The 22,927-nt window shown below is 37.9% G+C and overlaps 8 protein-coding genes across 8 annotated transcripts; 3 read left to right on the top strand and 5 right to left on the bottom strand.

Annotated features, from left to right (window-relative positions):
* Nucleotides 1-502: 502 nt before the first annotated feature.
* L201_003254 (uncharacterized protein) lies at nt 503-4,128 on the bottom strand (the record flags this gene model as incomplete). The annotated part of the gene is made up of 18 exons (XM_066219010.1): nt 503-601; nt 659-706; nt 781-912; nt 1,013-1,029; nt 1,100-1,356; nt 1,425-1,554; nt 1,620-1,691; nt 1,761-1,941; nt 2,009-2,155; nt 2,213-2,320; nt 2,377-2,537; nt 2,590-2,683; nt 2,762-2,988; nt 3,040-3,199; nt 3,286-3,453; nt 3,545-3,734; nt 3,867-3,929; nt 4,052-4,128. 18 exons carry the CDS (start codon nt 4,126-4,128, stop codon nt 503-505), a joined length of 2,331 nt encoding a protein of 776 aa, XP_066075107.1.
* Nucleotides 4,129-4,664: 536 nt separating this feature from the next.
* Nucleotides 4,665-5,621, top strand: L201_003253 (uncharacterized protein; the record flags this gene model as incomplete). The annotated part of the gene is made up of 1 exon (XM_066219009.1): nt 4,665-5,621. The coding sequence occupies one exon, from the start codon at nt 4,665-4,667 to the stop codon at nt 5,619-5,621; it is 957 nt and encodes a 318-aa protein (XP_066075106.1).
* An 831-nt stretch (nt 5,622-6,452) lies between these two features.
* L201_003252 (uncharacterized protein) lies at nt 6,453-7,911 on the bottom strand (the record flags this gene model as incomplete). The annotated part of the gene is made up of 5 exons (XM_066219008.1): nt 6,453-6,822; nt 6,895-7,185; nt 7,269-7,384; nt 7,474-7,579; nt 7,670-7,911. 5 exons carry the CDS (start codon nt 7,909-7,911, stop codon nt 6,453-6,455), a joined length of 1,125 nt encoding a protein of 374 aa, XP_066075105.1.
* A 614-nt stretch (nt 7,912-8,525) lies between these two features.
* On the top strand, nt 8,526-11,370 carry L201_003251 (uncharacterized protein; the record flags this gene model as incomplete). The annotated part of the gene is made up of 18 exons (XM_066219007.1): nt 8,526-8,622; nt 8,732-8,836; nt 8,897-8,936; nt 9,082-9,235; nt 9,292-9,388; nt 9,450-9,530; nt 9,593-9,700; nt 9,762-9,847; nt 9,912-9,947; nt 10,012-10,308; nt 10,375-10,403; nt 10,462-10,486; nt 10,541-10,675; nt 10,735-10,803; nt 10,871-10,927; nt 10,983-11,022; nt 11,094-11,215; nt 11,302-11,370. The coding sequence occupies 18 exons, from the start codon at nt 8,526-8,528 to the stop codon at nt 11,368-11,370; spliced, it is 1,647 nt and encodes a 548-aa protein (XP_066075104.1).
* A 213-nt stretch (nt 11,371-11,583) lies between these two features.
* On the bottom strand, nt 11,584-14,353 carry L201_003250 (uncharacterized protein; the record flags this gene model as incomplete). The annotated part of the gene is made up of 13 exons (XM_066219006.1): nt 11,584-11,965; nt 12,058-12,252; nt 12,340-12,415; nt 12,484-12,580; nt 12,693-12,766; nt 12,849-12,859; nt 12,924-13,109; nt 13,187-13,230; nt 13,308-13,351; nt 13,421-13,449; nt 13,516-13,556; nt 13,654-13,718; nt 13,855-14,353. The coding sequence occupies 13 exons, from the start codon at nt 14,351-14,353 to the stop codon at nt 11,584-11,586; spliced, it is 1,743 nt and encodes a 580-aa protein (XP_066075103.1).
* A 1,512-nt stretch (nt 14,354-15,865) lies between these two features.
* On the bottom strand, nt 15,866-16,618 carry L201_003249 (uncharacterized protein; the record flags this gene model as incomplete). Its single annotated transcript, XM_066219005.1, has 1 exon — nt 15,866-16,618. One exon carries the CDS (start codon nt 16,616-16,618, stop codon nt 15,866-15,868), a length of 753 nt encoding a protein of 250 aa, XP_066075102.1.
* Nucleotides 16,619-17,564: 946 nt separating this feature from the next.
* L201_003248 (uncharacterized protein) lies at nt 17,565-19,273 on the bottom strand (the record flags this gene model as incomplete). Its single annotated transcript, XM_066219004.1, has 6 exons — nt 17,565-17,871; nt 17,957-18,087; nt 18,180-18,460; nt 18,544-18,655; nt 18,726-18,981; nt 19,059-19,273. The coding sequence occupies 6 exons, from the start codon at nt 19,271-19,273 to the stop codon at nt 17,565-17,567; spliced, it is 1,302 nt and encodes a 433-aa protein (XP_066075101.1).
* A 544-nt stretch (nt 19,274-19,817) lies between these two features.
* On the top strand, nt 19,818-22,571 carry L201_003247 (uncharacterized protein; the record flags this gene model as incomplete). Its single annotated transcript, XM_066219003.1, has 12 exons — nt 19,818-20,198; nt 20,299-20,710; nt 20,807-20,976; nt 21,055-21,093; nt 21,198-21,313; nt 21,366-21,401; nt 21,463-21,562; nt 21,632-21,743; nt 21,821-21,926; nt 21,992-22,075; nt 22,215-22,268; nt 22,367-22,571. The coding sequence occupies 12 exons, from the start codon at nt 19,818-19,820 to the stop codon at nt 22,569-22,571; spliced, it is 1,815 nt and encodes a 604-aa protein (XP_066075100.1).
* Between the last annotated feature and the right edge of the window lie 356 nt (nt 22,572-22,927).

The following is a 22,927-nucleotide window of genomic DNA, read 5'->3' as shown; positions in this document are numbered from 1 at the left end:
GAAACAGATAACGAGGTAAACATAAACTCTTCCGATATAACCGGACCATGACAACTGCCAATTGTCGCTTATAACCGGAACACGTAATCGAATTGATCAAGCTTAAATAATTGGGTTTCATGCATGATCTCTACTAAAAGTTCTGAGAGATGTTTGTTGAGTTTCACAATGTTAGGAATATGTAGAGTCGTATGATACAAAAGATTTATGAATGTGAAGTTGGAGAATGAGTGGAAATGGGAATTAACGTGAAGAAAATAATCGTTTCTTTTCGTTTCACATGGACAACACGAAAATCATCTTCCCTCAATGTAAATCACCCTACCCGGTCTCGCTCTGGCTACGGTGCTACATCATCAACTCTTCCTTAGCGATCGATGGGGCTATCAATTCTCCACGACGAATTGAGATGATGAAATGATGAATCGTTTATGCCAAATAGTTGCTGCAATTACCATTTCATTAGCTGACACTCCAGCTCGTTATGGCAGCTGACCACTCACTAAGTGTTATTTGATTCAGCTGATCTCTCCAAATATTCTTTATCAATCAGATAATCGATGGCTTTCTTGATTTCTGGGATCTTAGGGGTAAATTTAGACTGATGATAAGAGATGATTAGTTATGATCGGTTTCAGCCGAGGGTCAACCAACTTACAGAGATTTGAGCGGTAACTTCTTGTATCAATGCTTGATGTTGCATGGTCTGTGATGGAGAAGAATCATAAGTACCACGAAACAATGATTTATAGAATCGACAGTTCGAAGGGGTCGGCTCACCTTTCTACCCTTCATCAATCTAACAATAGTAGCTTGATAAATGAACTTTCTATCCTCATCAACAGCTTGTAAGACTTCTTTAGCCTCAGCCTTTTGTTCAGATTTAACAGCTTGATTAAGTTGAACTCGAATCTAAGCGAGACGACAACAATGTAAGCAAATCAACAATGAAGTTATAATCAATCGCATGTAAGTGAAAAGCTCTTTTGCTATAAATCCAGTCTCAACTAACCTTCTTGGATTTAAAGTCTATGGAGAGCATAAAGAGGATATGTCAGCTTGCTTAACAAGAGACACTCGTTTAAAATGTTTCACTTACTCAAGTTCAAATCATAGGTTTGACCCTCTTGCAATAATACCTTAGCTTTGACTAGTAATGCTAATTGAGGTTTGAGAATACCTTCTGCGATTTTGGTTCCAGTAAGAATATCATTATACGTTAAAGAATCGGTTTCATTGAATTGGGTTAAAATGGCCATTTGATATGAAGAAGTCATAAAGATGTATTTCTGTGGTAAATAAGTTGTTCTTAATTCGTTTTTGGAGACATGCCATAACCAGGTAAGTTTTCGTCCTCTACGTCATAACAAACACGTCAGCTGCTGTTCAGGTGCTTTAGATCCATTTAACAACCAGCAACTTACGAGTGTACTTCACTGTGGAAGGCGGTAAATCTATCATAAGTTGATCTTATCTCTCTAGGTATATTGAAATCAGTTTGCTGAGGCGCTAAAGGCCAGAAGTTTGTACCGAGAACAAGAGGTTGGAAATCGACTGCAAAAATCCAATATAGGGTGTTAGCTATCTCGTATATCGAATAATCCAAGCTGCTAGCTTACTATCACTGCTGACACCTTGAGTCCTCTCTTTATCCTTGAATCTTTCACCCATTTCTTTCGACAAGTTAACATCTATTCACGATATGAGTGTCAGCTATCTTCATTAAGGTCGCAGAAGCGATTGCTACAAGCCAAACTCACCAGTAAACATTCGTGACAATTTATTGGTGTAATCAAATCCAGAAACTTCCTTCAATTTGGTGATCATACTACTCTCACTATCATCCGAGGCGGACAAGGATCCAACCAAACGTTGAGCAAGCTTCTTCTGATAGAATTTCTGGAAGACATCTTTATCATCAATGAACTTGAAAATTATCATCTATGAGTGAAGATAAGCTGTCAGTTACCTGTTCACAAGCGAAAAATCCAATTGGGGCCCAACTCACCGTTTGGTTGAGAGCAGCTTCGAGTGATTCAGCATCCAAGTCTTTGTTACTCTTTCTCAGCAATTGATCGCAATAACTTGCTAAAAGCTCAGGGGATCGTGTGGAAGTAGTGGCAGCTGCGTTTGAGTTGCAGAAGTCTCGACAAGCCTATCAAGTAGTTACGAATTGGCAACAAACTCCATAATGTTAGGATCAGCTACTCACCTGATCCAAAGCCTTGTTGAAACCCATTTCTGCTCTGAAAGGTCCCTCGACAACATCAGTGTATTTGGAGTGTACTTCCAATAATGCTTCAATGTACGCCTTGGGATCCTATTTGTGATTTAGTGTGAGCTAAGCCACGGTTGGTGTTGGAAGGATTAGCTCACCAAAGTTTCCGCTTTACCAGTCTCTGTTGTAGCACCAGGAGCAGGTAAAACTTTCTCTACGGCGCCTTGCCCAGCTTTTTTAACGTGTTCACCAAATCTTTCTCTCAACGGATCAAGTCCTCCCACAATTCTCGATAATAAAGCATACATTCGAGCGAGATCTACACCTCAATAGTCAGCTATCGTGTTGGTACTGATCAACAGCTGACTCACCGTCTACTCTATCAGCATCTAATAGAGCTTGGAACTCTCCCCACATGAGTTTATTATGTTCAGCGATCAACACAGTCTCACATTTCACCTTAAGCTAGTTGAGGGAAAACATCAAACGTCGATTAACCATTGCACTTTCTCTTGTGAAAGCAACGAAGAGAATGGGGCTTACATCAGTCTTAGTACTATCATTCAAGTAAAGGTTAACTCTATCCGCTTCTTCTTGTAATCTAGCTTCCGCTTTTTTCATATAATCAGATACGGAATTCGATGAGACAAATGCTGAGGACTCGGCTCTGTAATAATGTTCTGTAGTACTAATGAAAGGAGCTTGGAAGTATTCTCTGTATACATCGAGGTTCTGCCTTTGAGCATCGGCCTCATCCAAACCAAGCGATACTGGGAATGATAAGGTCAGCTAAATGGTAGGTGTCTTAAAAGATAGCTCACCATAAGAATCGATAACTTTCTTTAATAAACTAGAATCGATAACTTCGCCATCTCTTTGTTGCTCGATTTGTCTTAAGACAGCTTGAGTAAGTCTACTCATTCCTCCTGATGATACTGTAAAGTGTCTAAAGAAGTTTTGTTTCCATGCTACAAGAGCGAGCTGATACGGAACATCAGTATAAGCCACCTGACAGTGTACATCAAAGCGAGAAGAGCAGAAAGAAAGGAAGATGTTTGTGTACTCACAGTATAAACGGTGTATACTTCTTTTCTTCCTTCATCTTTCTCCCTCTTTACCCAATGTTTATTCAAGTAATTGAATAATTTATTTACATATTTTGCTCCAGTGGTATATCTATCCCATTGAGTAGCGTAGAATTTCAATAACTCTAAATCTGATAAATGTTCAGATTGCTAATATGTATTTAAGAGTATCAGCTATTTGAAGGTGGTTCGAGCTCGAATAGCTGAGATGATATAACAAGTAAGAGCATAGAACACTTACCTCTCTCATCTTCTTACAGTGTTCAGATAACCAATTATGTAATGAACGGTACAAATCTGCACCTTGTAAACTTGCTCCTCCTCTATTTGTTGAGAAAGGTTGTCCACCTGATTTACCAGGCTGTGTACAGAAATCATATACCGCTGTGAAGAGTAATATATAGTATGAATATGACATTCCTAAGTGCATTCTATGGATTATAAAGCAATGTATCAGTATACACTTTTCCGAAGATGAGGCCAAGGAACGAGTCGTCTCCCTTCCCGGTAGTTGGCATTCTCCTATTGTAGACCATAATGATAAGTAAGAACCGAATGCTCACCTTGACATCATATGATCAACACCAACTTGAAGGAAAGCCCAAGCTGTTTTGAGATCTGCATCTCTGCGAAAGTGGATGATAACAATTAGCTTAGTCATTCAGAAACACAGCTCATGTATTGTCCTGATCGGCAGATAGAAATGCTGATTATACGCCAGGAGTAGAGTAGCAATAACCTCACTCACTTAGGTGGTTTATCATCCTTTGTAGGTTCAATCCAAGTTGATGAAGAACTACTTGAAACAGCAGCTGCAGGGGCCATTATTGATGTCAATCTCGATGTGTATTCTTCTTTCTTTCCTTGGGGTATATAAGCTTGTAAGACTGAAAAGAAGGAAAAGAAGAAAAAGAAATATGATCAAACCTTGATGAGGATATTGATTTACAATCCCAAAAATGATCATGTACAAAAGTGTTGAACCATAAATAATAAATGGATGACCGTGCGCTTGTAGACTAGAAGCTTAGAAGTAGAAGTAGTCATCCTCCCCGCATACGTACAATCTAGTACTAGTGTGTTGCCACCAAAACACTTAAAAACAGATCATAACGGCATCAAACAACGAGGTGATCGCGTGGTGCATTGAAACAAGTAGCTAGTATAGTTAGCGAGATTTCGGAATGTTCATTAGAGTGCTACTTCAAAAAAGTTGTTCAATGAATACTCAAGGCATTTACTACTGATATACATCCATATTCTACGTCTATATTCTGCTCAAGTTTGATACACTATTACCCTTCTCCTATCAACCTGCTTCATTACCGTCCAGCTACACTTCTTTAATTAACATTTCAAGAATGACACCACGTTTGATACTTTCGAGGTCTTCTCGAAACATCTTTCATTCCTCTTCCCCTTCCCCTTCATCTTCGTCTTCAATATTCAACTCTTCGTTAATTATAAAATCAATAATAATACATTCACAACAACAACGTCGAAGTATACTTACATTCCCACATCCAATATTAGAACAAGACAAAAGCACTAGAGGATCAACTAATTTGATTATAAAATCAATAAGTAAAAATCGTAATGGAAGTGATTCAAGTTTTAAATCAATTTTACATATTTATTTTATTATAAAATATTTAGAAAAAAAATTAAATTTTAAATTATTTAAAATTAATTTATCAAAAGATCCAGATTCTTTAACTTATCTAAATACAATTTTTTTAACTACTTTAAATCCAATAACATTAACCTCTAACTCAAATTCAGATTCAGGTATAAGTATAAAAGGAAAAGAAGAAGAAGGAGAAGGAGAAGAAAAAGATGGTAATGGTAATGGTAATAGTTTAAGATTTGAAATTAAATTTCCAAAAAATATTTATCAATCAAAAGAATCAAATTTTTTAGGTGGTCCATCTTTAAATGATATATCAAGAATTATTAACGAATCAAATTTTATTGATACTCTTTTAACGTCTTCTTCATCAATAGGTAAAGATAAAGATAGGGATAGTGAAAATGAAATATTACAATTTAAAGTTGAAATTCAACGTAATTTAACAAAAAAACAAAAATCAGATAAAGCTCAAAAATCAAAATTTAAAAGATCAACAAGTAGACAAAGATATACACAAAATGGTAAAGAAGCTTCTGATATTGTTCAAGCTTTAAAAGAATTTAAAGGTGGTTTTTATGGTGGTTTTGATGGTTTAGCTGAAAAATTTGAACATTTAATTATAAATCCTGAAAATAATCCTAAAGCTGAAGAAGGTACACCAAATACAATTGAAACGATAAATCAATAAAGATCAATATCGTGATCATACGGTACTATGAGTGTTATGATTGGCTCTCTTCACATCCTAAGATAACGATTTATCAAGATTATCATAAGAGACAGGTTGGTGATATGTAGCAGATTCCAAATAGGTAAGAATGAAGTAACGATCATCATGACGAAGGCATTCCTGCAATAAAAATCCAAGAACGGCTAATTTAGTGGCAAGAGTAGCATCGTAATTAAAGGGCAAAATATAGATCTAGCTTTGTACAAACAACAGATAATCTTGCACAACGTACGATATAGAGGCAATTAAAACATATAATTAGATCTTGCATTTTCCTCCGTAAATCCTCATATATCATCTACAATTTCTATATATCATGCATAACTCATATCAATCTACCTTGACGTTCGTAGTGCTTCTTACAGGAATAACAACCAGAATATGGTGAAATTGACAAGCAGAAGACAGTTGAAATATTCGCTCTTTGGCACTGTTGAAGGGATGAGGACATTTTCCTTGTATCCTATGATATCCCAATAATTCTGAATAACTCCAGCAGGTATAGGAGATTGAGCAGCAAAGCTAATAATAGCACATCAGTTTACCGGTTGACGATTCACGCAAAAACCACTTGAAACGTGCAGCAATAATGCGAATCATTGTTGTTAGTTTAGTTGATAGATATGATATTTGCATCCCTTTTACGCTACACATCGAAACATTAAAGTATATAAAATAATCAAAATCTTTCAATCTACCTTTCCGCAAAAACCGAGAAAGAGAAAACCGAAACAAAATAAACTACTTCATTTCTTGTGAATCTATATTGATAGTTAAATTGGGACTAGTTTATTTAGGGATAGCAGCGATTTCAACACCACCGGTAGCGTTAAGAGCTTTCTTAATATCACCGTAGATGAAGAATTGACCAGCGGTAAGTGTACCAATCATGACTAATCTTGCGGTCATACCAGTGAATAAACCATTGACACCGAGTTGACCTGCCATTTGTACAAGTCTTGAAGTGGTTGATTGTCCAGGTGCACCTTTAGATTTGTTGATTTTGGAGAGTAAAGTATCGGCAGGTTGAGAAATAACAGCAGCGGCCATACCAGCAATTAAACCTGAAGCCAAGTTGAGACCAGTTTGTTGACCTGATGTAAGTGAGTCCTTTGATTTACCGGTAGATTGGAGGATTTTTTCAGAAGCAACTTCGAAGCTATTCAATTGGACAACAAATATCAGTAAATGAGGCAAGAAAGACAAGAAGGCAAAAAGTAAAACAACTTACACAGCGAATTTAGCCATGGTGTAAGGAATTTGTTTGAAAAGAATTGGACCGAAACCAGCGTAGAAAGCACCTGGACCTTCTTCTCTTAAGATTCTAAGGAAACCACCAGCTAAACCATTGGCGAAAGATGGTTGAGAGACTAATCTAATTCTAGTAGCTTCAAGAGGACATAAAGCAATATCGGCAAAGAATTCAGCAATACCAGCAGCACCTAAGTATACAGCTTGTCTGTTTTCTCTGGCTTTGTCAACACCGAGGACATCGATAGCCTTCTTCTTCCAGAATTCGTAACTGTCATGATATTTTGATAGTTAGCATAAGCAAACTTTGTGCATTAGAGTGATGACCAATTCGGATTGTAAGAAACCACTCACCCTCCGAATTTGAAGGCACCTTGAATAGCATAACCTACAGCGGTAGGACCGAAACCGGTAAGAAGGGCACCAGCACCTTCTTTAGCAATGATTTGTCTGAAACCACCAACCATACCCTAGAGATGGGGAATCAGATTAGTATTCTTGACCACAGAAGATACGAGCAAGCAAAATATAACGAAGAAGGTGGATGTATGATACTCACTTTGTTGTAAACCTCAGGTTCAAGTTGGATTCTGGTTTTAACTACATCAACTGGTGTAAGAGCACCGTGGGTGATAGCACAACCAAGAGCACCGGCAAGAGCGAATCTGTCACGGATCAACAATAAGATATCAGCATTAACATTGATCAACTTATGAAAGTAGATAAAATCAAAGTAGGTGAATAAACAAACTTACCTAGCGTATAAATCAGCACCTGTTGGTGAAGGGTTAACGACATCTGAAGCGGTAACTTTGACAGCTTCTTTAGCATCTTGTAATTTGTTATCAGCTTTACTGGCTAATTCTTGAGCTTTAGCTTGAGCATCGTGACCTAAAGCTTTAGCTTGAGCTACAGCATTATCAACTCTGTCACCAACTGAAGGTACAAAGAATGTGTTGGTAGTTGAAAAGAATGGGTTAGGTCTGTATGGAGACATTTTTGCAGAAATATCAATATCTATCTATCAAAAAAGATATAAAAGAAGAAAACACAAAAGAAAAGTGGTTACAAAAGAAACCTTTTAAGAGTTGATAGTAAATTCAAGATAAGAAAAGAACAACAAGATCAAAAGATGAAATGATCCAGCCACGATGAACAACGACGACAACGAATAAGCAACTAGCAACTGAATGAGGACTCTGTTCACTGTTCACAAGGTAAAAGATTCAGGGTCTACTATCAAAAAATACAAATCCAAAAAGTTAAGCAACAAAAAAAAATACCAATAATGACGACGGACGAGACGGAACTCATTTAACCTCAGTCATAGGAATAATGCCGTATCTCCGATATACTGATTTATTTGTTATATCCCCTCATATAATCTTTTCTCCGTACCAATTTCGGCGAACACCGATAGATACGAAATTCGCTCGGGGCACCAGCTTATCGACACCTCAAAGATAAACAGATAACTCAAGTAGCCGATTAAGCACTTTCATATCCTCTTCACTACTGTTTCTTGTTCGTCAAACTTTGTAAATCAACAGCAGATATAACGCGATCAACGCAATGATATAGCGAATACTACCTCGAAACACATGAAGGACCATGCGAGATCCTGTCACCTATGAAGAAGAAGCATACGAGCTCCTTCTTCGAGAAGTAGAGCTGGAGGAAGGACAGGGTGAAGAGGATTTGGATGAAGGTAAGCTAACTGAACTCGTCATGAGAGTATCAGTAACTCTAACTCGACACTTTCATTATACTTCGCGTTCGAATCATCTGACTAAATTCAATGTATGCTTTCGATATAGATCATCTTCCTGGTCCTGCACCAACCGCTTTACAATTGAAAAGCCTACGACATGTCTCTGGTAAAATACCTTGGACAGCCTATGCAATCGCTCTTGTAGAACTAGGTTAGCTGTTTCTCTCATCGTTCACAAAAGCTAATACAAGCTAAACAAATGAATTATCAGCTGAAAGAGCTTCATACTACGGAGTTGGCGGTCTTTTCCCGTAGGTTACTCTGTCAGACCTTGGGCTATTTCCCTACCTACACCTCACATGGCTTTCAGTTTTTCTCTTCTATAATCCCAGCCCTTCCTTTTTCCTTTCATTAAGAAGATGAGCATGCTAATCCTACACACTCTTTCACCAATAGTAATTTCGTTCAACGGCCTTTGCCTGCTGGCGGTCCAGGTACAGGGGCACCCCCTCGTGGTTCTCAACTTACTCCTGGTGCTTTAGGAATGGGATTACAAGTTTCAACAGCTTTAAGCGTTATATTTTCTTTGTTGGCATATACAACCCCACTTGTAAGCTGAGTGTTTGTTCTTCTCTAAGGTGAAAGATAGCTGACGCTCCCATTTAGATAGGAGGTATATTAGCTGATACGAGATGGGGTAAATTCAAGACAATAGCGGTTGGTGCTGGTATAGCAGGTATTGCGCATGTGCTTTCAGTATATGGTGAGCTACTATTTTCCCGTGGTTATATGGGATAACATAGCTCATCATATGCTCTCTTCAGCTGCTTTGCCCTCATTAATACAGAACGGAGGAGCCTTTTTACCTTTCTTATTTGGTTTATTGTTGTTGGGTGGATCAGCAGGTATATTATAATCATTCAGCACAATGAATCGAGAGGCTTTAGCTGATCATATGTGGCCATAGGGCTAATAAAAGCAAATATTGCTCCAATAATGGCTGAACAATACACCCCTTCTTCTGATTACATCAAGAGCTTACCAGATGGAGAAAAGGTGATTGTGGATAGAGAAGGTAAACTGCGAGACGAACCTTGAGATGGTATCGACTAGCTGACAATTTGATGTTTCTAAAGCCACAATCCAAAAAATCATGTCTGCTTATTACGGATCAATCAATATTGGCGCTTTCGTAGCTATATCTTCTACGTTTGCTGAAAAAGTAAGTTCAGCTAATGGAACTAGAAGGATCGTAATTGACAGCTGAATAATTCTTCATGAAATAGTATGTTGGATTCTGGTTGGCCTTCTTGATACCGGGGGTAAGCATTAGCTGTAGTTGGATCCTTATGGGAAAATAGACGACAGCTGACAAGCTTTTCGCAGATAGTCTTTCTGTTCATGCCATTCATACTGAATCTCGTATATCCAAAACTGGTTCCACTACCGCCACCTTCTTCATCAGCAATAATCGATACTTTCCATCAAGCCAAATTGAACCTTTTCAGTCGATATAATGATCATAGAATGGACAATGTTGAATTAATAGAAGAGGAACAATCAAAGGATTTCTCTAAAATCCTTCAAGCTTGCAAATTCTTCTCTTTTTTCATTGTTTATAACATCGCAGACGGCGGATTGAACGCTTTGTTGATCAGTTTAGCTGGGTCTTTGACTACCAATGTAAGCATCGCTCAGCTGGTAAGCTTGCCAAGACCCCAACAGCTGAATATGCACAATACGAAATAGGGAATACCAAACGATTTACTGGGTCATGCGTGAGTGAAAATTGGGGAAGTCTTGAATTCCTGATAGTTGACACTGATCACCTTGTAGCAATCCACTAGTTATCGTTGTATCAGCAAGTTGGCTGGAGTATTCGGATCAGTGCTTAGCTGATGATCAATTCCTCCAGATACCGCTGCTAAACAGGTTCGTATACCCTTACTTTTCTTCAAAGCAAATCCCCTTCGGACCTGTACGGCGAGTCATTCTCGGATTTCTACTGGCTGCTATAGGGATGGCTTGGGCTGCTGTTATACAATATATCGTAAGCTAGGTATTCGCAACCGTCCGAGCGATAGCTGACCCCTCCAAATGGCTTTATAGGTCTACCGGACTTCTCCTTGTGGATATCAAGCTAGTACTTGTGAGAAAGGATCGGGTGTTTCTCCTCTGGTGAGCTTTTGATCAGTGTTCCCTGCTGTATCTTCAAGCTAATTCATCATTATTCATACACTTGCAGAGCGCTTGGTTGGTGTTACCTGCATTTGTCCTTTCCGGATTAAGTGAATCGTTAGCGGTAAGTTGACACAGTCGTATTCGGTGGCTTTGAACTGATACTTGTTTAATTTCAGGTAGTGAGCGCAATGGAAATAGGATACATGATTTCCCCACGTAAGTTCAGCTAGAGTATGGAAAACTTTACTATCACAATTAGCTGACATCATAATATCTGGATACGATAGCTTCTCTTCGATCAATAATCAACTCATTGTTCTTATTCACTCAAGCATTATCAGCTCTGTGCATTTTGGTTTTCTTACCAATCATGAAAGATCCTTACTTGGTTTGGCCATTTGTGATCACGGTAAGCTGAACAGTCTTGTGTGAGAAGAAGAGATTGAAGCTTATTTGCTCTGCTATCCCATTTTCTGTATTGACAAAAAATGGTAGACTATAATAACTCTTATCGCAACTTGGGGAGTATGGAAATTGTTTTCTCATTTAGATCATAGAATGTAATAACATCAAAGTACTGAAGGACAATTATGCATCTGCTACAATTTGTATATACATACGAAAAATGTAACATCTATTGCTTTGAGCATCACAAGCCTTTATTGCCTTTCTATATTGTGGTTCATTGGGTATTTCTATTTCTGTACAATGACTTCGTATTCATCTGATGTAAATATTCTGATTTATGTTCAATTCATATCTGATCTTTTATTTCACTCAATAAGGTCTATTCGAATATGAATAGGCTTGTGTCGGTAACGGAACAGGGAATTGAGCATTTTGATTATCATTAAAAGTTGAAAATTGACTTGCAGAAGTCTGATTTCTCTGTAAATTTGAGTTTGAATTTGATAATCCAGTTGATTTAGCTTGAGGGAATTGAGTTGAATGTTGAGGTAAAGAATCAGTTGATGGTGAAGGTTTATAAGCATATCCAATATCTTGTTCAACTTCAATTTTTCTACCTAAAGAATTAGTTGATTCTGATTCATGATATGGATTTATATATCCTTGTTGTTGTTGTTGAGAATTCGGATGTAATCTCGAATTCCTATCTTGATCAACTTGATATATTGACATATCATCTTGTGATTGATATCTAAACACATGATAAATATTAATTAGCTATATTTCCCTTTCATCGTGTAGTTAGAAATACAAAATGAAAAGTAAAAAGGGACCTTCACTCACCTTATATCATATGGATTCTGATAACTTTGATGTTGTTGATGATGTCTATGTGTTAAAATAGGACTTGAAGCTTCTAAATCATCTTCATTTTCAATATTTACTGTTGGTCTATCTAATTGATTGGATCCATTTGATTGTTGCCATTCTTTATTACTAACATCATTCATTGATAATCCTTTTGAAGCGGCCTCCATTCTATAAAGGGGTTCAACAAGTATGAGTAGCTAATTCATATCATGGATGATGATTCGTTGATTTGGTACGATTGTCGTTGCAACTTACCTCCTCCTTCTCCAAACGACAATTCTAGCTTGATGCATTTTATGCCAGATATACCATGCTGCCCAAATTGTGATTACTAGACAGTGATTCCAATCAGTCAGCATTTGAAGTAGCTAGGCAAGGAATAGACTTTTCAATACTCACTAACACCGAAAATCAAGATACCACGGGAAATCCATTTCTCTTTAGCACCTGTATCATCTTCACTGGCGAACATTACACCGAGGTATACGACAATAAGCTATGAAGTAGCAGTCAGGGGAATTAGTGAGTCTGATGTAACGTTATTACATTGTAGAAAGAAGTATCTGGCAAGACTGGAAGACAGAAGGCAGAGGTCGCAAATCACTCACTTGTTTGGGTAAAGTGAGTATACATGCGATAGTGAAAATCCAGAATCCGGTACCGCAAGTCGCGAAGACAGCAGCTGTTGTGAGATATATCAGCACAAAATGATCATGACAATTTGGCATGAAGACATGTTTTATTGCCGAAGAACGTCCACTTACTCGAGAAATGCCTACATGGAGAAGATCAATATAAGTACACAATCATTATACCACATGTAACTGAAATTTGCTTACCCGGGAATAGCACTTAACCTAATGATGAAAATCATCCAGAATCCACCTTCTCTTACAACATGAGCCATACATGCGTAATTTAAATTGTTCTTCTCGTATTTCTCTGCTGTTGACCTTAGACAATATTTAAAAGCGTAGAAATTACCAATTTCGCCCAGTAAAGTTCCTGCTGCTGTTATTCCGAATCTTTAAATGCATTGACGAATCAGTATCCGATAAACTGAGATATAGATAAATACACGCAGAATTGAGACTAGACTTACCCAACCCATAATCCCCATACTGCTCCTACTAGAACTGCAACGATCTGTATAGAGGTAACGTTTCGTCAGTTTATGAAAGCCAATTGGAGCGACGCCGATTATTCAAATAATCGATACTCACCTCATGACCAAATAGCGGAGGGAAAGAAATAACGAAAAATATACCTAACGACATAATAAATTTTCAGCTTTCGTTTATAATGGCAAAACGTTGTTCATTGTATAAAAGCTAACCTATCGGTATTGCCCAGCCTCCTGGTAAACTGGAAGCGCGAAGTCATAGTCAGTCGATGCTACTAAAGCAAAGGTCTAAGCCTGTTGAAACTCACTCTTTCATCCAATTTGCGAACGGTTTCATCCAGTTGACGATCTATACGCATGAACGATGTAAGCTCGATGTCTTGTCGATACATACTGAATTGGATACCGGAGATGAATAGGTTCTATTGTATAACCGTTTTACTCACCTCGTCATGGTATAAAGACATCATAACAACTAATGCTGCGAAGAAAATAGCGATGATATACCAATCTATCGTAGAGTCGAGATTGAATTAGCATTAATAGAACGAGAGTTAAGAACACAGTGTTTCTGAGATTCGATATATTCCTTTTTTCTCAAAGATAAGATGAAATATAGAATAAATTAGAAGAACATATGAACTCACACCACCATTCTTTTCTTATCCAGAATCTCCAACCACTTAACTGTTTCCAATCTATCATTCCCTTTTTCAAAAATTCTCTTTCAGCATCTTCATCTTCTTTTGTCCATCCTTCTGGATATTCTTTTCCATACCCTCCTCCTCCTCCTGATTCACCTCTATCTAGTGAATGAGAATTTGCGTTATGGTTATGTAAAGCTGGATGTGTAGATGATTCAGATTCAGATCTTTGTAATCTAGTTATAGGTCTTTCATTTCCATTTGAGGATGGATATAAAGGTTGATTTTGATGAGCTGAAGAAGGATCTGGAGATGATACCGCTGATGGTATATACGGATTATCATTTACTGATAATTGATTGTTATTTTGGTTATTATTATGTCTTTCATCTCTACGCCTTTGATAATCCAATGAAGGTAGTGATTCTGAATTTGATGGTGGTGAGATATTTGTTCGATATGAAGGTGGATAAGGATGTGATATTTCCGAACGTTGATCCATTTTTACTATAGCCAAGATATATTGACAACAGAGCGCCCTAGACTAATTTCCTCTAATCGCTGATCTTTCTTTTAAGCTACACACTGCCAATCTGATCTATCAATTTATCTGTTTTGATATCGATCCAATAATAGAGTGCTACTGCCCAACGTTGAATACCGGGTGAGGGGTGATGAACTTATTGTTGTGAATATGATATGGACACGATGCTGTAGCGATGATAATGTGTTGTCGAGTTCCAAGTTGAAAAGAAGTGATCCGTTGTCACAGGGGTGTATATGATTAAAGGATGTTTTTCAAGATTGATACGGATTGCGTTACTCTATTCTGTACTACGCCGGAATGCCAAGACTTTTCTCGGTTTGCCCTGACGATGATATTTTTATCGCGTTTTGGGAAAAGAGTTGGTCAATGCTTTTCAGTATGTGTGAGAAGGCGATGGTGATGTTCTTCACGGTAGCGATTGATCGACTATAGTATATGTACAATGGATAGTCAAATACCAAACGATGCTATGCTATGCTACCATCATCTATCTTTTCTTTTAATGCTGTGTAAAACCATCTTCGGCAACCGTAGCGTTACAGCTTTACTCGTACAAGTTAAGTGTTTCAGGTTGAATTTATGCGATATACGCGTTTATTACGTATTATCTCTTCCGCTCAACCCTGCCCTGAAACGCGGGGACAGTAGACACAACGCGTGGGAGTAAGTAATGTTCGGAAGCGAGCAAAGTCTTTAAGAGGAATTAGTTGTGAAAGCCGGTCATCCGCAGCTATGCTGACAGTACACAGATAGAACAGTCATCACAGAACAGATCAAGCAAGTTCCTACAGAGCGGAACAAAGGTATGTTCCGCATACGAGGTGGACAATTTCCAGAATGCAAGCGGTATGATGAAGAATCATATGTGGAGAGGAAATAAGTTTGGCATAAGAGAGTGGGAAGATGAATTACGGATATGCTTGATGTATCGAATTATCAATAAGGGGTACTGACTTCTAGATGTGACAGGTTATATACAATTTTACATAGGTAAGTGAATCCAGTACACAACGAAAAGGTTCAGAATCTGTCATACCTCTTCTACGCTTAGAAGATCACACTATTCACTAGTGTCCCATGTAGAAACGCATGAGACAATTCAGAAGGTCAAATCACTTGAGCTGTCCACAATGAAATCAAAGGACTGTATATTTCTATCGCATTTGTGAGGGGTGTGTAATGTCTTATAAGCAGGATATATATCTATGTACAAACTAAATTGATCGGTTATATACGGTATTTACAGTAGTTTAAATCACAGTTTCATACCCTTTGTACACAGTAATATCACTTTATTTTCTCGTTTCGATTGTATATTGATAGTTTCTACGTTTCCACGTCTTCTTGCTAGTCAAAGTATTTATATACAAAAGCTCTTTCATATGTGGCATCGATTTTGTGTTGTTTCTACATATATTGTTTTGGCATTTATAGTTGGTTGGAAAAACATATCCATATTTTTCATGACTAAAACCAGTGTTGTATAGATATTCCTCTAGTTACCAATGGGGAGAGAGATCGAAGTTCAACTAAAGCTTCATCGATTGTTGGTCTTCTAGCAGGATCATTGGAAAGACATTTTGACATGATTTCTTTCATAATGCCAGTACATTCAAGTGAAGCATGTGGTCTAGGCATATTCTTTCTTTCAATTGACCATAATAAAGTTCCAAATCCGTAAACATCTGCTCTTTTATCATATTTACTACCTTGAACATATTCAGGTGACTTGGCACAATCAATAGTCCATCTAGATTCTAAATCGCAAATAATAGCTTTATCGCCCTTAACAAGAATATTGTTGGTAGATATATCTTTATGTAATATATTCTTACTGTGTAAGATTGACAGGCCTTCAGCAATATCAGTAGCCCATTTGAGCTTGATTTCATCTGTAGTTTTTTCTCGTTGAAGTATCCAATCGGTAAAACTAATACCAAATTTCTCAGTAACAATCTCATCTTCTTTACTTCTACCCAAAAGTTGAACGAAATGGCGATCCCCTTTAACTGCTTCAAGATGTATGAGTTCTTGTGTAGATCTAGGTACTTTGGCGTGATGGATATTGACACCGAATTCGATGGTAGGAAGAGCTTGGAAGATGTCGGAGTTGATAGCGAGTTGGGAAACCTTATTTTCAGCTTCTTCAAAGGCTGTCGATAATGATTCATCAACATTACCATAATCTTTGATTTTAGCTTCTACTTCTTCTTGTGACATTCTCTCTATTCTGTTGGCAATAATTCTAGCTCCAAGCCAAGGAATGAATGGAATATCGGCTTTTTGGTTGATAACGCGGTCTGAGAACGTTTCTGGGATCCTGACTATTTCGTAAAATTTACCTTTATGCATGACAAAACCACCTTTGTCAGTATATCACCAGTCGAGCCAATCTGGGTCTTGAGGTTTTTCAATATGATATACGCATACATCTTCTTCAACTTGCCGAGAAGGTAAGCAATCAATCATGTTCATGGTGTGGGTGCTACAACAATTCAGCAATGATGGTAAGTTACTGGAGATGGTTTTGGCTAAATCTTTATATAAAGGAACACTCACTCGAGGGCTTGTTCACTCATTGAGTACAACTATACGAGTACGGGAGGTTGTATAAGTCTTCTTTCGACATTCAAGGTTGATGTGGTAGAAGAAACAAGCTTGATGATTGGGCAATTGATTGGGACTCACGGAAAGAGTGGCGACAGATACAACAAGATAGGCAATCCTGTCCTTAGTTCAGGTCAACATGCAAACAATGCACTACATGCCCAAACCTCTCAAAATGAAGCTCGATTGAACCACCGTGGAGTGAGTCCAGCGTGGAGTCATCACATCCGGATCAATTCCGATCAGCCCGCATTCGATCTGATAGTAGCTAAATTGCTTTGACCTAAGCTAAGACCTTCATGCTTGATCGGTTTAAAGCTCTGACGCGTGAAAGAATCATTGAATAATTCTCAAAACATCCGAAAGGTATATAGCTCCAAGATAAAGTTACCATCAGCTAACGCTTGGACCACTGTGCAGAAAGGATGTTTTTCTCGCAAGATTAAAGTTGGCTCTAACAGATAAAGTCAGCTAAGCGTAACCGACGATCAATCATGGAGTAGATTGAGCTCACTAATTTGTGTAGTCGATCATCAGGGCGTAAGGTATATGTCTAACTCTATTTCTCTATTTTCACATTCATTGATAACCCTCTTTCGAAATCCATCAACCCCCATAGAGCTACTTTAGTATCTTTGCCTCCACTGGCTAACCATCTTTTTCTGGGTGGTAATCCTTCTACATCTATTTCACTATCACTATCATCATTTTCTTCGATATCGATTGTGGAAACATCTTCAGTTTCTGAAGAATGCGATTCACTAGATGGTAAAGGGGGACTGGCAAATGAAATTGCATGTACCGTTTCACGGTGCGATGATAGTGTGCCAAGTGGTTTGAACGTTTCCGAAGAGAAAAGTCGAATCCTATATGAATAGATTTCAGTCAGCTTGACAATACCCAGCTGAGGTACGGGAATCAAAAGAAAGCTGATACAAGGAATGAACTTACTTTCCATCCCATCCTCCTACAGCTACTACTTTTCCACTTGCATTTACAGCTACAGAAGAATTACCTATTTGCTTCATTGCGCAATCTTTGATAATAGCCCTTTCCTCGACATTTACCTTATCATGAATGACCTGTGAATCAATCATTTGATCAGCATTTGACTGAATGTCTTGTAATATGGGATAATTGAGCCGTAAAAAGATGACATGACATAACTACTTACTTTACCGAAATCATATCTAACCAGCCTATGATCCGCTGAAACAGTCCAGCCATATTTCGACATGCTATCGACATCCATCCCCATGATAGCTTCATTATGACCTTTCCCTTTCCAAAGCAGTTTCCAAGGATTAGGTGACTTTAACATTCTTGCGTCGTAAACTTCGGATATTGAATCGATAGTAGAAATGAATAATTCCACTCTACCATCTTCGTATCCCATACTAAGAGTTATCTGGGGGGAAGAAGGTATTTGACGTAGATGTATTGACATGACCAGCCCTATTGAATCAAGAACATCGTTATCAGCTCTATTTGCCATAGAGCAGTTTGTATACGAAGCTGAATATGTTACATATACCTACCAGAACGAGTTTCTTCAGGAATAACAGAATCCTTCGTTATAGAATTCGGTTTAGGCGAGTAGTTGACTGAAGCATGTATACGTCTCCTTGAAGGCAAATGGTATATATCAACCTTTGAATACCAAATATCAGTTTTTTTTTGCGTCATTCCGTTTGGGTTAGAAGAAGCACAGCTAACTGACCAATTCAGAATCCATCAAGCTAGGTACAGCCAACAAAGCTTCCTTTTGTTTTCCTTTTCCTTTCCCGTTACCCATGAATTCTTCTGAATTCGGACTATCTGATAATGGTAAAAGAGAGAATTCACAGAAATTTAATGCATTTGTAGGTAAACTTTTTATAATTTCCGGACCTTTCTTTTCCTTTCCACCTATTCCAAACGATATATATGGTTTCTTCAATGCATCATAAAAGTGAATTACATTATCTCTTCCATGACTATTTTAATTCAAAAAGGATATATTAGCTAATTTCAGCAGAAACGGATAACTGTTCCGATGAAAACCACAACATACCTGACTAAACCACCTTGCCATTCTTCCAGTCCCAGTACACCCCCTTCATGCCCTTTCCAGTATGCTATGACCCTTCTAGCTCTGAGATCTAAGATTGTTATATATCCATCTTGATCGCCTGAGTATAACAAGGTATTACTTTGGTTGAAACAAAGGGAAGATAATGGTGAATGATGTGATCGAAGTAGATGGAAGGGAGGAGGAGGTGAAGACATGTTCTTGGCAGGTATAGGCAGTAATAGCTACCACGGCTCGAAATGCTCGACTTCTCAGTTTATCTGGCTGTTTGTACAGATATGCTATAAACAAGAACAACAGAACAAAGTAGACCTGTAGCAGAATGCGACTTGAAGAAAGGATCAAGACTCAACATCCAACATTGCCGATTTATCAACAAATCCGTCGGAAGTGATGGTAGATAAGGCGGAGATGTAAGAGATTCCCGTGCAGGTAGTAACCATGATGCCAAAAGAAAGGTTTAAGATTACGGCAACAATTAAGTTACAATTACAGCAAAAAGGGATCTGCACCAAAGCAAAAACCGTAATGAAGTCATTCAAAATAAAGGAATAATATTATAGTAAAAAAGCAAGTACTAGTTTGAAGAGGGATGATGATTCATTGGTGTTCTGCGTGACTGTCATTCTCGTTCAGTTGATTGAATTACTAAATATTTCAGCAGTAATATCAAGCGAAGAACATACTGCAACCTAGTCCACAGGTAGCCAAAGATTGTTCAGGTCAAGCTAGAGCTGAAACATGTCATCAACATCGCCTAACACGAAAACCCATTTGAACGGAGATACCAATTTTTATCAGCAAAATATCAATAATAATGATAGGAACAAGAAACAAACATATTTGACATTCACTTCTTCTCCTAATGATCGTACACCTCTAGCTAATGTTAGTAACAGTCAACATGATTATTTCAGTACAAATATAGATTCGCCTTCAGGTAATTCCAGTCCAAGTATATCAAAACCATTTCTCAATAGGTATCATGGACGAGGAAGAGGAATGACGATAGAGGAAGTACATGCAGGTGGAATTATATCTGAAGAAGAAAGATCAATAACTGATTTTCAAGATAAGGATATACCAATAGAAGAAAAAGATATAAAGAAATTACCTAGAAAAGTATGTTTCTCCCGTTCTACATCTACCTTTCTCTTGTTCTGGCTGTTTCCTTAAAAAATCAACAGAATCAATAAAGCTGATGATCTGCTTCCTTCTTAAGGTAAGAGGATATTATGAGGATCTATCAACGATTTATGGACATTATGAAGAAGTTGATGATATTTTATCAGGATCATTACCTTATGATATTGCAGTATCATTTTCACCACAAAAACCTTATACACCTTTCAATGATGATGATGATCATGGTCATCAAAATCGATTTTCGTCTTCTGGATCTACTAGTAATTCGAACAGATCAAAATCAAGAGAAAGATGGAGAAGAGATAGTGCGTGGAAAATCAAAAAGCAAACGAATCATCATGACTCTATATCGGAAAATGAGGAAAATCCAAATGTCCACGAACAAGTAAATGAGAATACCAATTTGCTTAATGGATTTATGGGTGAAGATGATGGGAGTTTAAGTAGAGAGGAAAAAAGGGAAAGATTGGCTAGATTAGCTTTAAATGGTATGTTTGATGAATTTCCCCTCTTGTTTTAACTACTCAAAAATTGCGTATACCTGTATATTAAAGTCACTAATGATGATATTCTTCCCGAATTAGTCAACACGATTGTGAATATTCTATTAGTAGCTGCGAAAGTCATAGCAGTATTATATTCTTCCTCAATATCTTTGACAGCTTCATTAGTAGATTCAGCTCTGGATCTGCTAAGTACCATGATTATCTTGGGAACAAGTTGGGCTATAGGTGTTAAAACGGACAAACACAAAGTAGGTCAACTGTATTTACTGCATCTAAATTGCACCCCTGATAGATACTTACGATGTAATCCGGTTCAATCACTTCAGTATCCAGCTGGAAAACGAAGGTTCGAACCTTTAGGAGTGGTAAGTCATTTTTTCTTTCCCTTCTTGACGAAACATAATTTGTCCATGAAATCACAAGCGAAAAGTGAATTCGCTGAATTTGATTATCCTTTCATATTTCTTAGCTTATCTTCTCAGTAGCGATGATAGCATCATTTGTTCAAGTATTCATAGAATCGTTCCAACGAGCTATTGGACCTGCTGATGAGGAAGCTGTAGATTTGAGCTGGCTAGGTATAGGGTGAGTCAGTCACTTGTCTCATCAAAATGTCGAGCTGACTTGTCTTTCTTAGCGTTATGCTAGCTACCATAGGGATAAAAGCAGTACTGTCAGTTGAACACTCCTGAATCTTCTGAAGAGACTTGCTAACCATAGATGATCAATTTTAGTTGGGTATGGTGCTCAAGAATCCCTTCATCGGGTGTACAAGCTTTAGCTCAGGATGCAGAGAATGATGTGTTCTTCAACATGATGTCTTTAGCATTTCCTGTAAGCTTCTAATCTCTCGTCAGAAGTCCATTAAGCGCGGAATGAAAAGCTTACATACATCGGTTGTAGTGGATAGGTTCTTTCTTCGCTTGGAGATTATTGGATCCTATAGGAGGTATGGTCTTATCGACTTATATCATTTTTGAATGGATTAAAACTCTGTTGCAGAACTTTGCCAATTGTAAGATATTTATCACTCATTGATCCTCCTTCAAGTCGAAGCACGGGATATATACTCATCATCGTCTTTTTGTGCAGTATCAGGAAAGTCCGCTTCCAAAGATCAGATAACACGAGTACTTTACCTTGTATCTAGGTTCAATCCCGTTTTAGAGATTGCTGATGTGGAATGCTATCATATTGGGTGAGCCTATATCATACATCTTTAGCTGATATTGTAGCTCATACTGTTCTGTTATCGTCGGACAGAGACGATCTGATCGTCGAAATTGATGTTATTCTACCGAGATCAAGTTCATTACATTTCGCTCATGACGTTGGCGAAACTATACAGTGAGCTGCCGCTACCCGTTCATGACGATCTCCAGCTAACATATTTTATTCCGTTTAGATGCGTATTGGAAAGGTGGGCTGCAGAATTATTGATAGTCTCCCCGAAGAAACAGACAGCTAACAGAACTTGACATGACAGTCTTGATGGTGTGATCAGAGCATATGTACACTGCGATTATTCATCTCAAAACCCGTAAGTCCCCCGAGAGCCTTGCTGCAGAGTGATAGTTGTTCTTCTTCTAGTGACCATAACAAGTCATCTACTACCATGATCTAATATATGTATGGTAGTGCGCAACATACTTCTCGTCCTGCACCATTACCAGCTTCTCAATTGCGGCAATCGTCAAATTCTTCGGAAGAATCAGATACACCGACGCCTAGACCTACCAATCATATCCCTAGTGTCGCTGAAGGAGTTGGAGGTGCTAAGCTGATAGCCAAAAGTGCTAAAAATGGTGTACCTATAGAATCACCTGGAGAGATCGGATTGTAATCGAAAGGACGGGAAAGGTTTACTGCATCTTACATCAATCAAAAGTCAAATTTTGATCTGCAATCTGCATTCTTGTCACTGAAGGGAATAATTAGGTGGTCGTCTTCCAAGGTGATTAGATGAGATACATTGTATTTTAAGGGGAAGGGAATAATTATTGTTTGTTTTTGGGTAATCGGATAAGGGATAACGGATGTTTGCTTTGTGCCACACAACAAATTGTATTTGCATAGGAATCGGAAAAGTCGGAACATAATTGTAAAGAAGTAGGAAAAGGATACAATAACCACCAAAACGCATCATTCAGCATTACACTGTACGCTCAATCCCCATGCATTGAAATCTGGAAGTGATTA

Source organism: Kwoniella dendrophila, chromosome 4 (genome assembly GCF_036810415.1).
Source record: "Kwoniella dendrophila CBS 6074 chromosome 4, complete sequence".
In the NCBI taxonomy this organism is placed as follows: Eukaryota; Fungi; Basidiomycota; class Tremellomycetes; order Tremellales; family Cryptococcaceae; genus Kwoniella; species Kwoniella dendrophila.
The sequence above is the reverse complement of the archived record's forward strand: the minus strand, read 5'-3'. Positions and strand labels throughout refer to the sequence as shown.